This window comes from Coturnix japonica, chromosome 2 (assembly GCF_054131305.1).
Source record: "Coturnix japonica strain WE chromosome 2, WE-NBRP24, whole genome shotgun sequence".
NCBI classification, from domain to species: Eukaryota; Metazoa; Chordata; class Aves; order Galliformes; family Phasianidae; genus Coturnix; species Coturnix japonica.
The window spans coordinates 80,559,441-80,574,686 of NC_140664.1; the positions used below are offsets into that span (position 1 = coordinate 80,559,441).

Below are 15,246 nucleotides of genomic sequence, written 5' to 3' on the forward strand. Positions count from 1 at the left end.
TCTAGAGTTATTCTTATTTACCAAGGCTACGATGACTGTATAAATGGTACTTGGGATTGATTGCAGAACTCTAGAAAGGGCAAGAATGTGCAGTTTACCAGATGTAATACAAATGGTGTTTTACAACAGGTTTAAAAAATGTAAAATGAATAAATAAATAAATAAAATCTATCTATCTATATAAAGGATATATATATATATATATATATATATAAAGGAAAAAGACAAAAATAGAAAAGAGAGAAAAAAAAGGAGTTGAATTGAAAGAATCTGCATTCAGTCTACTAATCTGTCATTCATTGCACCTGCTACTGGAACTTAGTTAAATGGATTATTAAATGCAGAGAACAGTTTGAGTAAAATCGACTGGCTTCAGAGAGGTGCTTGATCGCAATTTTAATTTTTTCCAAGAAAGTTCTACTGTATTTTCCCTCTCCCTGCAAGCATGCCTCCTCACTAAAAACATTTAAGGCCAAATTGGATGGGGCTATGAGCAACCTGGTCTATAGGGAGGTATCCCTGCAGGGGGTTTGGAAATTGATGATCTTAAAAGTCCCTTCCAATCCAAACCATTCTATGATTCCGTGATTCTATTTTTGATACAAATGATGTACATAGATAAATATGCATTTCAAAGACAGTGATGAATTTAATTAAAACAGCAGAGGAAATTATAATATCAGAAAAATGAACAAGGTGCATCTTTCGAAACAACTGAGGCTTATGATCAGAGCATACTGTCATAGCTGGTAACATAAATTGTCATATGAATGTATCATTTAATACTTATAGAATGAGCAAAGCTTTTCCCTCAAGTCCTGATTATTGAACCCTCATATGTTTGTTTTATGATTTACAACCTCTTTTTTTCCAGTTTGATTACATTCAGATAATTCTAGTCATTGATTTGAAAGTCTGGCATATGACCTAAATTCTATCTGTGCAACAAAATCTCTTTGCCCAAGATGAAATTGAGACAAATCTTAAAATCTTAGTATAATGGCTGATAGCAAAGTAGGTCATGTACTTTAATTGAATAACACAAATCTTCAAAGCTTAGTAATTACAATTTCTATTAAATTAATAATGTGGAATATTATCAGTTAGCAAACTCTGGTTTTGCCATATATGTGAACCAAGTTCAATTCAGTCACAGCACTTGATAGTTTTCTTTCACCAGATAGTCCAGAATACCTGATGAAATATCCAATAGTGCATAAAACTGCATTTACCTTTCCAGCGAATTCTGTGCCTTTCTAAAATATCCACGAGAAAATGAGAAGGCAGGTTAATTACGTGTCTTATTGTTTAGATCTTCCATCCATCTGCTTTATCAATTTAATTCCAGATATCATTTTCCTTAACTGGAAAAATCTGCAAATACTAGATAGATGGTGTGTATGAAATTTAGATGCAGAAGAATGAGAGACCTAGAGTTTTCTTCTATTTTTTGAAAGTTAGTTTCCTCATGCAGGCATCTGAATACACACTTGGACATTTTCCTGTATATGAAACTGTTTCAGAAAACAAGTAAACTTTAATACATGAGAATATTTTTACTTTCGGACGTAAAAATATGAATGAATATAGAGACGCAAACTGGAATGTTTCTTCTATAGATGCTAAATTCCAGATAGCCTATGTTGCTCATGTTTAGCAGCCCACTGTAAGTATGATATAGATATCAAACCGTGTTGCATTCAGTTAGTACTATTTCACTTTATTTTAAATATCACCTAAAAATGTTGTCTTATTAGAATCATTATTGCTTCTTCACTTGTCGCAGCAGCACTTCTACATCTGGTGCCCATAGCAGAAGGGATAGACTGAGGAGATAAATATACTTAGTTAATTTCTAAAATATTAAAGTTTTTTTATTTGTTCTCAACTATTAATAACAGTGCTCTCTAAATCTTGGTTGCATAGTAAAGTAGTCAGAATGATCCAGGATTGCTCTTTACTGTCTAGTGACATTATTCATTCTTTACATCACCAGATATTAGAAGCTCCATTTTTTTGTGTTTTCAGAAAGAAAATCCTGCAGAATGTCTCCTCCTTCTCTGCCACTGTTTTGTCTCCAGATAACAGTAGTACGATTAGGGAGAAATATTGTCACTAGAGATACATAAACAACAGCTTTCATAAGGCTGGAATAGATCTGTCGCCTTGCAAGTCCCATAGACTAATGCACAAGCTATAGAAGAGTATGATGCAGCCTTCCCCTTGCAGAATTTAAAAATCCCTAATCCTCTGATGGTGTGCTGGAGCCCCAGGGACTGCTGTAGGGAAGGCTCTGGTACAAGTTCTCTCATGCCCTTGTCACAGGAATTAATTGTGTCTTTGTAGCTGGATTAGAGGATGAATCCTCTCCATGGAAACCAGGAAGATTTACTTGAAAAGGAGGTTGAATAAACTGAACAAGTTAGTGACAACAATTCAGCTAATTTCAACATTTACCAATAGTATTTAAGAAAACAACCTGGGCTGTTTTTTTTGCACTGATGCTATATTCTTTCCTGCCTTTCAGTGGCTCTCAAGCATCAGAACAGAGAAAGAATTTGTTTTCTCTCTTGGAAAGCTGGCAGATTTTTCATTTCATTACTCTCCATACATTCACTCCTTCCTCCTGCTAAGATGGAGCAGACAGATAACACATTTTTAATGTGGTTGTTGTTAATTATCCGTCACAACTAGTTGTACATTGTCCCTCTCTTCTCCAAGTAGAAACCTATTGACTTCATTTAGTGAGAGACACAATTTCCCTCTTTGTCTCACTTTTAAAATAAGAATAGGAGTTTAATTAAGATCTTTCCAACTTCTGTTAAGAATGCAGACCTGCTTTAAAACTGTCAGCATATGGTTGGCCCAGAGCCAAGGAGTAAAACTGTTTTACTTTAGCAAACATGAAACTTCATTAAGTGGTGGGTATTTTAGAACATTTCTGAAGACATAATGCGCTAAGATCAAAAGTCTATTCAGTTTCACCCATGTGTGTCTGAGCCAGTACTGTAGTGATGCACATGCTAGAACACTTTCTGAACACATGACATTGCACATGCATGATGAAATTGCTCAGGGAAGCATATGAACTATGAAAAGAGATTTCAGGGGTTTAGGGTGTTTAGTTCAAGGAGCAGGAGTGAAAGTGATCTTTTGTTCTATATCTTCAGGGGCTTTGAGGGACATGCTTGGGAAAGCACAGTTAATGAACAACTGCCTCAGAGGCTGGTGTCAAGGAAGAAACTTTGGGTTCTTTGATTATGGGGCAGTTTACTCAGCCTGTTGTCTGTGCATGGAACCCACCTGTCTCAAAGGGGGAAATGAATTCTAGCACAGGAATTAGCAGGACTTAATGAAAGAGCTTTAAAATAGCTATTATAAGGGAAGAGAATGAAACAAGGCTCACCAGAGATGAGCCTAGGGGAACAGTGCTTGAGCTAAGGGTGAGGCAGATGACTCTGCTGAAGTACGTCTATGCCAGCTCATGCAGCATGGGCAACAAGCAGGAGGAGATGGAAGTGATTGTGCGTCAGGCGAACTATGACCTAGTTGCTATTAACAAAATATAGTGAGACCGCTCCCATGACTGGAGTGCTGTGATGGACAGCCACAAGCTCTTCAGAAGGGATAGACGAGGAAGGAAGGGTGGCGGTGTGGCTCTTTATATTAAAGAATGTTTAGATGTTGAAGAGCTTGGGGTTGGGAATGATAAAGTTGAACGTCTATGGATAAGGATCAGAAGGAAGGCCTGTATGGGATACATCTTGGTGGGGATCTGTTATAGACCACCTAATCAGGATGAAGAGAAGGACGTGGCATTCTATGATCAGCCTGTGGAAGTTGCGCAATTGCCAACACCTGTTTTCATGGGAGACTTCAACTTCCCTGATATATGTTGGAAATATGATACAGCACAGAGGAAGAAGTTCAAGAGGTTTCTAGAGTGCATGGACAGGCTACTTGGGGAGATTACAAGGAAGCTGCTAAGGTATGCAGTGAGGAAGTTAGGAAGGCAAAAGCCCAACTTGAACTCAGATTAGCATCTGCAGTAAAATAGAATAAGAAATCCTTTTACATACATATCAGTGGTAAGAGAAGAACCAAGGAGAATTTCCATCTCTTACTTGATGCAGCAGGGAACATGACCACTGAGGATAAGGTGAAGGCTGAGGTCCTCAATGACTTCTTTACATCTGCCTTTCATAGGCAGATCAGTTATCCTCAAGGCACTTTATGCCCTGATCTGGAATTCTGGGTTGCTACATGGGATACACCCCTGGTGATTCAGGTGGAGACAGAGAGCTCCTCATCGATCTGGACTGTCACAGGTCCATAGGACCAGATGGGCTCCACCCTTGGGTGCTGAGAGAGATGGTGGGGGTGATTGCCAAGCCACTCTCTGCCATCTACTAGTGCTCCTGGTTACCTGGAGAGGTCCTAGAGGATTGGAGGCTTGACGATGTGATTCCCATCTACAAAAAGGGCTGCAAGAAGGATCTGGGGAACTACAAGCCTGTCAACCTGACCTTGGGACAAGGGAAAGTTATGGAGCAAATCATCTTGGGTGACATCACACAGTACATGTGTGCTGTCTGGGGGATCAGGCCGAGCCAGCATGGGTTTGTGAAAGGCAGGTTGTGCTTGACCAACCTCATTTCCTTCTACAACTGGGCGACCAGACTGGCAGATGAGGGAAAGGCTGTTGACACCTTCATTGTCTACCTAGACTTCAGCAAAGCCTTTGACATGGTCTCTCGCACTATTCTCCTGGGGAAACTGGCTGCCTGTGGCCTGGACAGGTATACCATTCTTTGGGTAAGGAACTGTGCCCAGCGGGTAATGGTTAATGGAGTTAAGTCCAGCTGGTGACCCGTTACAAGTGGTGTCCTCCAGGGGTCAGTACTGGGGCCCATCTTGTTTAATATCTTTATTGATGAACAAGATGAGGGGACTGAGTGTAACCTCGGTAAGTTTGCAGATGACACCAAGTTGGGAAGTAGTTTTGACGTGCCTGAGGGTAGGGAGGCCCTTCAGAGGGATCTGGATAAGCTGTATCACTGGGCTGAGGTGAACGGGATGAGATTCAACAAGGCAAAGTGCTGGGTCCTACACTTTGGCCACAATAACCCCATGCAGCACTGTGGGTTTGAGGTTAAGTGGCTGAATGATTGTGAAGAGGAAAGGGACCTGGTGCTGGTTGATGCTTGGCTGAACATGAGCCAACAGTGTGCCCAGGTGGCCAAGAGTACAAGTGCCATCCTGGCCTGCATTAGAAACAGTGTGACCAGCAGGAGCGGAGAGGTAATCATCCCCCTGTACTCAGCACCGCTGAGGCTGCACCTCCTAGTATTGTGCTCAATTTTGGGCCCCTCACTACAAGATATCGAGGCCCTGGAATGTGTCCAGATAAGGATAATAAAACTGGTGAGGGGTCTGGAGCGCAAGTTTTATGAGGAATGGCTGAGGGAGCAGGGATTGTTTAGTCTGAAGAAGAGGAGGTTCAGGACCTCACTGCACTCCACAGCTTCCTGAAAGGAGGTTGTGATGAGGAGGTAGTTGGCTTCTTCTCCCAGGCAGCAAACAGGACCTGAGGAAATGGTCACAAGTTGTGCCTGAAGAAATTTAGATTAGACGTAAGGAAAAGCTTTTTCTCCCAGAGTGGTCAGGCACTGGAATGGCCTACACAGGGAAGTGGTGGAGTCACTTTCCCTGGCAGTGTTCAAGATGTGTCTGGATGAGGAGGTACGAAATATAGTTTAGGGGCTTGTGGTAGCAATGGTGATAGGAGGAAGGTTAAACAAGATGATCTTGTAGGTCATTTCCAACCTTATGATTCTATGATTTTATGAACAATATTAATTTACTCCTGGAGAAATGTCGCTGCTTCCAAATCTTCTACAAGGTCATGAACCCAACCACTTCCCATTGCTGTGTTAGCAATGTATTCAAGATTAGTTTGATCGTCCCTACCAGATCACATAGGCAGAAAAATGGGCAAGAAAAAGAAAGGACAAGGGAGACACAAATTTGCTCTCCCATCCTTTCACCACAGTGTGTGTGGACTGTTACTTTCTGATCTGTCAAAAACATAGTTTCTCTTATGTATTTTTCATAGTTTATTGCAGATATATTGACGAGATCAAACACCACAGAAATATTTGCTGCTCAAAAGAAGTTTAATACATTTCAAGAAATGACAAAGCCAGTACTCCAAGATGCAGGATTTGTTCCGTTCTCTCCTAAGTCACTTCAGAAAAAAAGTGCCATACAAAAACAAGGAACAAAATATCCCTTTCTCAAGCATCTAGTGATATTCTTAAATCTTATTTCAGGGGCAGACAACAGTAGAAAAATTGCATTTGAGAAATTTCTCAGTGTAGTACAATATCCAGGTTTATCTAAGAATGTAATGTAACAAGAACATAAGCCTAAACATTTCAACTGGATTCAAGGCCTATTCCTCTGCCAGTCTGTAATCCCACAAAAGAAATAAAACAAAATTCAGCAGATCCTGCTGTTAAGTCTCTCTCCCAGTAATGTCATTCTTCAGTGGTCTTGCTTCTCAGTCACTGGAGGTACAGTTTTCATGTTATATGACAAATGGATTGTTAAAAATTCACAAAGGCGCTTTTTAAAACAGCAGAGCATCTTTAAACTCCTCTGCAACTGATGTTATTTTTCACTGTCTTGTTTAAAGTGAATTTTAAAAGAGGGAATTTTGAAAAATGATTAAAATATTTTAAAATGCTTTAAACAAACATATTTTCAAATATGACAGTCACCACCAGTATGCTTAAAAACAAACAAACAGATTATTTAGCAGACACTCAAATTTTCTCAAATTTTGTGTTACAGGTAGAAATTTTTAATGTGAATTAATCTGTTTACTTCATCTTGTTCAGCTTTCTTTATTTAACTTAATAACAATGCCTGAAGCATATTGTTGCTCTGTTGAAGTGTGGGCTCCAGAGCCAATCTGCAGCTGTGTTTTGTGTGGATGAAGTATCAAACCAGCTGAAAATGTCACCTAAAAGGTGAAGGCTAACTGGTGCTATTTGTCAAAATATCTGTACTGATGAAAATGTACTGATAGTCTAATGTTTGCTTTAATGGTTCTTCTTCTCATTGTCAAGACAGTCCCAAAGCTGAGTCCATAACTCAAAACTCTTGCTTGTGCAACTCTGTGTCTACAGATGCAGCCTCAGGAATATCTCTGAAGTGCTTAGGACCCTTACTATTTCAGAATGCTCCTTCTTAGCTTTTACATACTTCCTGTATTTGAAGGAGCATGAATAAAATTATAGAATTGTCAGTATCTGGATATACTACATCTATGATGCAGTCTTTTTATTCCTGTTTATTTTATTTTATTTTATTTTATTTTATTTTATTTTATTTTATTTTATTTTATTTTATTTTATTTTATTTTATTTTATTTTATTTTATTTTATTTTATTTTCCCCAGAGCAAATAGCTATAAAATAGCCAGAAGAAAAACTACAGCTGTGAGTTGTGACCTTTGAAAAACTGTATTATGGAGAAAAGACTTTTAAAATAATGAATGCAATATTTTAAGCAAGTCATTGTTAAGTCATTAAAAGTCATTAAAAATAAAAAAAAATAAAAAAATAAAAAAATAAAAATTCCAGTGGGAAAGGGGCCCAAATATTTTAAAGAGATTCTCTGGCCTCATCATAAAAAGAATTCTGCAATATATTCTTCCAGTAAGAATAGTTCGTCATTCACAACTCATCCTACACTGTCAAGTTACTAGAACAATTTTGTCCAGAATATAAAAGAGTAATTATTTATTAGTGTCTTAGTTTGTATTTTTAGTACCCTCTATGGCAAACGATCCGTAGAAACTAGAATTTAGCCACAAAAAATGTCTCTTTCTTTAAGTGTAGAGTTGTATACACAATGCTGACATCAAAATAGTTGCAATATCGCTTTATTTCTAAATTAGGCCCATTCTCCTGGAAACAGGCAAAATGAGAATGCTTCTTTTCTCCTCTAACCCTTGAGTAAAAGGGAATTTCCTGAAGTAAGGATTCCCTCATAAATCTTACAATGTTGAAGACCTTTTTCTCTGAAGTCTTGGAGAAAAGTGATCATGTCAAAAATTACCTCAAAATGGAAGAAGAATTTATTTTCATTATAAAATTGCAAAATATAAACAAATTAGTACTATTTCTTTTTTAAAATAACTGTTGTAGTGTACACTAAGGCATAATAAAAATACACTCATGTTTTTAATTTCTGCAGTGATTTTCACTAACATCCATCTATTTTATTTACCATTGTGTTGCAAACAAACAAACCTTAATTAGATAACATTTCTAATTTCCTTTCACCTTCTTTATTTGAAAAATAAATAAATAAATCACCTGCATTCATCCTTTTTCATTGTTCTATTCTCACATATCTCCTGATGGAAAAACAGCTGGTTCTCAATTTATGCAGCCAATAGTTTGGGCAGATAAAAAGATTTTTGCTGCTGTTGTTGTTATTGTTTTCTCCTTCAGCCTTATCCTCAAAAATAAGTTTTCAATGTAATTAGATTTCTCTATGCCTGGCATAATTGTCCTCCTCCATGTCATTTGCACATGAAGGGAATAAAATCCAGATCCTACAAACATCCCACTGATTACATCTCAAAAAAACCCAAGACACTCAACTGTAATTTCTTGTAGCTATTATATGAAGATTTTTTTTTATTCTTGAGTTTTTCATCAAGTAATTGCACAAATATTACCACATATTTTTATTTTCACTGGTCCGTATCACTTTTTTTAGTGTGTGTGTGTGTGTGTTTTCAAACTTGTAAAAATTTGAGGGAAAAAGTATTTTCATTTTGGTATTCTACATCTATCAAAAGTGGGTTTTATTAAAATAGCATTCCACTTTCACTTAAAGCAAAGCAATGTCTTAATCTTACTCTATCTGTAGCCACTCTCAGAAGCATATTGTGACAGAAAGAAGAGAAACAGGCTTTACATTGGAAACAGGGGACAGACACAGAATGTCTACTAAAACACAGGCAAGATACCATGCCATAAACAGAAATTTTGTTAATCTTGAGAAACTGATAAATAAACAAGCTAAGTAAAATAAATAAAGTCTGATGCAATGATCATCAAATGCTCTAGAAGTGAAGAGATGGTCCCTTCAAACCCCTACAATTCTGTGATTCTGTGTGATTATTTTCCTCTTGTTTAAATAAACTGCATAATCCTACCTTCAGTATACTCTTTTCCTCTTTTACAGTGCTGATATTTGCACATTTTCTTTCAAGTCTGTTTCTGATGACTGGCTATCTAGGAACAAAGAAGCAAAAGAGTAATTAAAAATATATATAACTCTTTTACTTTTACTTTTAGAATGAGATCCTAGGAAGTGAATTAGCCAAACTCAGGCATTATCAATTGTTTTTTGCTATTGTTGTTAGTTCTCTATTTTTTGTTGTTGTTGTTATATAACAGTTGAATATTATTACATGTAATTAAAGGTTTTCTAAAAAAAAAATAAAAAAATAGGCAAATACTCATTGTGAAGAGACTTATGGTTTCTGAATATTACAGCCCTATAATTGTTTTTGTCCAATAGTGTTTCATCCTGAGAAATGCAAATACTCACCCAAACTTCATTATGCTCTTGAATCTCACTCAAGGTAATGTCTGTAGCAGTCTGCAAGAAAAAAAACAAACAAAACAAAACAAAACAAAACAAAAAAAAACAAAAAACAAAAACCCTGCTCCTTAACTTGATTGCCACAAAGCTTAAAAATCATACCAGTGTTACTTGTCAATTACTGTATTTCTTGAAGGGCTCATGCTGTACTCTTCCTGGAAATATCAGAAAAACAAGCCATGAAGTAAGCCTTTGATAACAAGTGCTTTGATGCCTGTGGAATTTCAGGACACCCTATGCAGTAGAAACACTTGAAAACCTCAAGTCAGGCACTGGCTCCCTCACAGCTTTAAAAGAAACAAGTCTGACTGCTGAGCTCCTTCTGCCTCTAAGTTTAGGTGCTACAGGAACTCAGCTGTACTGCGTTGTGGCACCCTCAGAAGAAGCTTATTCTCATTCTCACACCAACAAGCTTTGTCGTCTTCAGACGACACCTTCTGAACTCAAAAAATACCCTTGAAATCCAAGGTGGAGTATGGGCCATTCTCCAGCACAATACCCACTGGAGAGTGCAAGGGGCACAGCAGTCACTTGAATGGCTTGTTGCATTACTACTGTTCGCACAGCTCCACAGAATACTGACTGCTGTAAGTCATGGCTCTGCTCATGAGTGTTCCCACGTAGCTTCTTCTGCAGCTTTGCAGCCATATTCCTTAGCCTCCAGTAGCAGCTAGATAGAGGGGAGGGGGAGCGGGGGGGGAGGGGGGGGGGGGGGGAAGGAAAAAAAAGACAAATTGCTAGTGTGCACGTGTCTATATATAATCAGGTACAAATAATTGCACTTATTTTTATGCAACAGGAAAGCCTGTGCAACCTGTAATCACTGTTGAGGGCCACCTTTTTCAATCTTTTCTGCTCTGACACTGCGCCAGGGCTGTTTCCACTGCCCCTAGAAGGCTTGAGTGCCCTTGTTTACAGCTGTAAAGCTTCACAGCCAGAGATTTCAATTTAGTAAAGTATCTCCCTTTATTACCTCAGGAGAGCTGAGCATCCTGCCAGTGCAGTACTCCAATTTATCACCAGGCGCAGATGAGGTGGACTGGGAATTAGACCCACTTAGCAATTGGTTTACGTACTGCTCTATGTCGTTGCTATATGAGGCCACAGGAGGTTTATGGCTTATTCAGAAGGGCAATTGTTTCTGTACCACTGCAAGATACTGAGTACAAATCAAAGCAAACGGCAGTCTCACAGTGAAGACTGGTCCCTTTTTCAATCTCTGTTATATGTTTAAACAACAAAGCAACAACTTGTTTATTGGAACCTCTCCTGTGCTTATGTGGGGAACGTTTGGCTTAGGACATCAGTTTGTGTCTACTTATAGAGATTCATCAGATTTTTAGAGGACATGAGAAGCAGAGAGTTTATTTAAAACAAGTACAATCTCTTGAGAAAAAAAAGCATGAAATACTGTTTTCTTTATAGTTGATACAGACTGTGAGTGCAGTTGACAAAGATGAACCTCCTCGAGGACACAAATTTTTCTTTGACTTGGTGCCAGAATTTGCTGTTCATCCAAACTTCTCCATTATAGACAACAAAGGTAACTGCTGATCAATGCCAGCTTCCCTATCACCCCCACCCCAATACCGTCCTGTGTTCATTCTGTAACAAATATTTATTCTGCTTTCCATTCTAGACAACACAGCAGGAATTATTACTAGAAGAAATGGATACAGCCGAAGTAAGACAAGTACCTATCATCTGCCAATCATAATATTTGACAATGACTACCCAGTTCAAAGCAGCACCAGCACACTGACCATCCAAGTCTGTGCCTGTGACAGCCGAGGGAACATGCAGTCCTGCAACACAGAGGCCCTGCTCCTTCCTGCTGGCCTCAGCACAGGGGCACTGATTGCCATTCTCCTCTGCATCATCATCCTGCTGGGTATGTACCTGTGGGGAGACATATGATTGACAATGCAAGGTCTGGTTTATTGTACACCCTTGATATTCTTCAACCCCTTATTCATGCGACACTGCAGAGCAATATTTCTTGTTTAGTGCAATCTTTTACCCCTTTGTAAGGTATCTTTTCTGAGATAGAAGAGGAAGTGGGAGGGGAAAAGTAGCAAATGTGGGCTGTTACTCATCATTACAATTCAAAAGAATGAATAGAAATAAAACAATTAGACTATTGGTGGTATCTGGGGAAAATAAATTTTAAAATCTAGGTTCATTTTCAGATTCTATGCATGTTAGAACAATATTTTACGTTATAAAGATATTGTCATTTTAATCCAGGACTCTGAAAGTCATCTTCCTGAAACTGAGTGATATGTTTCTCCATGATTAGAAAAATATCAATTATACCAGCTATTTAATCATGAACGATTTGTAGTTTTTATACTCAGGAAATATTTAGCTCAAAAGCATAGAAGAGATTTCTTCTTACAGCTAATATGCTTTTTGTTGCTTTGTTTAAATAATGTTCACCAAGAAGTGTGTTCAGACAGTAGAGTGGCATGACCGTGCCTAGCACAGGAGATGTACCCAGATGTGATACAGTTTTTCATATATTTTTTTAGTGTTCTGCCATCACAGCTGCCCTACCTTTTTTATACGAAGTTACTAAATTTATGAATAAATTGATCCTTGTATAGTACTAGAAAAAAACTTGATAAAGATTGTTCCCGTACACTAACAAAATCACAAACAGAACAGCCTTTACCTTCGCAGCACTGTACCATGACATGCAGAGGATCTTTGTTCCCCCCCTCTGGCCTCAGTGTGTCCATTCTTTTTATTCTCCATCACTCAAGTCATTTAGAGTAAAAACTTTGCTCCAAAGGCTTAACACACTGCTATAATGCCTCTAAGTGTGGCTTGGCATCCACCGTTTTGCCTCACTGACAGATGATCTTGTTGACCTTACATATTTACTTCAGATACTGAAACAAGGGTCAGATTTTTAAATACATTTAAGTATTGAATTCCTACTGAAATCAGCATTTAACTACTAGAATGTATTTGCAAAGCTTGACTTTATTTTCTCATCTACGCCTGTAGAGGCTCAGCTTAGTGCAAATTCTTACCTCTCCAAAATGGAGACTTATTCAACTAGCATTTCTTAAACTACCAGAATCATGCTTTAGATGAAACAGTAACAGAGATCAGCTTTCAATTGCTGCAGTCACTGAAGCCAAAAACAGTTTTGTCAATAATATTGATAGCTGAAGGTTCTCAGGTTCTTATTTTTAGAAGAACTTGCAGATCTTGCTTTCAGTAGTGAATCTGGCGCTTAGGAATACCTAAATCACTAGCTTTCAAGAGAGAGAATTGTTTTTACTTAGCAGACTCAACTACTTTTGATAAAATTACCCTTAGTGACTGCCAGGAAGGCAGTACTTTGCAAAAGTAAAGCTGAAGTCAAAGGCTTGTAGGACTATCTATTTTAAGACATTCTCCACTTTCCAACTTCAGCTTAATAGTAACTTGCATATCTACGTGGAATATATAATATTTTAACCATTGCTCCCATAGGTTTAAAAGAACATATATATTTGGCTGTTGCACAAGTACTAATATTTTTACTTATTAACCTGAATTTCATCTTTTGTACCTACATCCCTCCTAAGAATCCTTTGACATTTCAAGAACAACAGGTAACAAAAATATTTTCTCATTTATTTAATTTCTAACTCTCCATTTCTTCCTTTGTCTTCCTTCCCTTTTGTTTCTTTTCAGTGTTAGTTGTCTTGTTTGCAGCTCTCAAGAGACAGAGGAAGAAAGAACCCTTGATCATCTCGAAGGATGATGTTCGAGACAACATTGTGACATACAATGATGAAGGGGGTGGGGAAGAAGACACCCAGGCTTTTGACATTGGCACATTGAGAAATCCAGAAGCAAGGGAGGAAAGTAAGATGAGAAGAGACGTCTTACCAGAAACTATATTTCAGATAAGACGGACTGCACCACTTTGGGAAAACATTGATGTTCAAGATTTTATTCATCGAAGGCTAAAGGAAAATGATTCAGACCCAGCTGCCCCTCCTTATGATTCACTAGCAACGTATGCTTATGAAGGGAATGATTCCATAGCAAATTCACTTAGCAGCTTGGAATCACTTGCCACAGATGGCAACCAAGACTATGATTACCTCAGTGACTGGGGACCTCGGTTTAAAAAATTAGCAGATATGTATGGTGGAGAGGAAAGTGATAGAGACTGAGGAATTAATCTGTGACCTGGTCAATGTTAGTGGAATTCATGTCTATGTTACTAGGTAAAGTGACCTACTCTCTCTTACTTGGGATTTATTTTATTTTTTTTTTACAAAAAATAGTTGTTGTCTTAGTAAGGGTTTGCTTAATCAGTAAGTCAACGTAAATTGTTACGAATGATTTAGGTTAAAAAATCTACAATTAACCCTTTCTGCCTAGAAATTTCTGACAAAAGGTTTTCATTTACAGTGAAAACACAATAAAAGGCTTTTTGTGCCTTTAATAATGAGGTGGAATTTTTATTTTATTTTTTTTAATTACTTTGCTTTACCTTTCCTATTAGCTGGGACATTGTGAACCCACACTGTAACATAAACTCCAAAGTATATTTAAATTATAATAATATTACTGCCATATTTATTGAGTTAAAGAATGTCTGTGTGTTGATTCATCATGATATTTTTATATATGTATATTTATATTTTTGTATTTTTATTAAATAAACTAGTATTTATAAAAAGACTACTTATGCATGTAATTTGTTAATCACAAAAAGAAAAAAAAAAACAACAAAAAACTGTTCAGTCTTTCTGAACAATATGAAACTACATATTGTGCAAAACTTAATTTTCAGATGCATACTCTTAAAATGGATCAGTAGTTGAAATGTGCTGTGCAAGAACAATATGGAGAGTACTTTGTATTGGGAATGTAGTATAGAAAAAGATAAATGATTTTGAAATTTTAATTATAAATAAATACCATCTGCCTTGCAATGTGTATTGCTATTACTACTACTATATGGCATAAGATTACCTTTTTTTTTTTGGTGGTGGTGGGGGGAAATTCCTCTACACCCACCTACACTTACTTTCTTTTGTGACCAGGTAACAAGAGACTAGATTTAACAGATACATGCCTGCGGATCTAAGGAACCACGAAGGTTTATTTTAGTAGATGTAAGAAAAGGGAATTAGATTGTATTCTAATATTATTTTGAGGTTTTTAGACAATTGGGAAAATTAGACTTTTCCTACTAATAGTGCCTCTCTAAATTAAAGCAAGACATGCAGCTGAAACAACATTCAATTTTGCTCATGTTGAATATTTCATTAAGTATTTTAGTGTTCTCTTCTTTCAACGAACTGTCTACATTTGCATATATTTTAAAGTGTTAACAGCAATGATCTAGTTGACAATTATGTTTCTAACATATTTGCTGCCTCACCTTCCATGCAATGCATATTTTTCTTTCCAACACAGTACAGGAGAAATTCACCTGGATCAGCTATGATCTGTCTGAGAGTTGAAAAGTTTTTGTTTAAAAAATTAAATCTGAAAAGTACCAAAGAAATTAACAATAGAGGATGCATGCTGTATATATTG

General features: G+C 37.3%; 1 protein-coding gene across 6 annotated transcripts in view; it reads left to right on the forward strand.

The window, feature by feature from the left end:
* The window catches only part of CDH9 (cadherin 9), a 94,183-nt gene extending 79,801 nt beyond the window's left edge, over window positions 1–14,382 (forward strand). For all 6 annotated transcript variants that reach the window (XM_085537809.1, XM_085537810.1, XM_015854463.3 and 3 more), the window contains 3 exons: window positions 11,116–11,233; window positions 11,330–11,581; window positions 13,381–14,382. In XM_085537809.1, coding sequence (XP_085393935.1) covers window positions 11,116–11,233; window positions 11,330–11,581; window positions 13,381–13,868 — 858 coding nt within the window. In that variant the 3' untranslated portion in view covers window positions 13,869–14,382. The remainder of the gene's footprint in view (window positions 1–11,115; window positions 11,234–11,329; window positions 11,582–13,380) is intronic.
* Window positions 14,383–15,246: the final 864 nt, after the last annotated feature.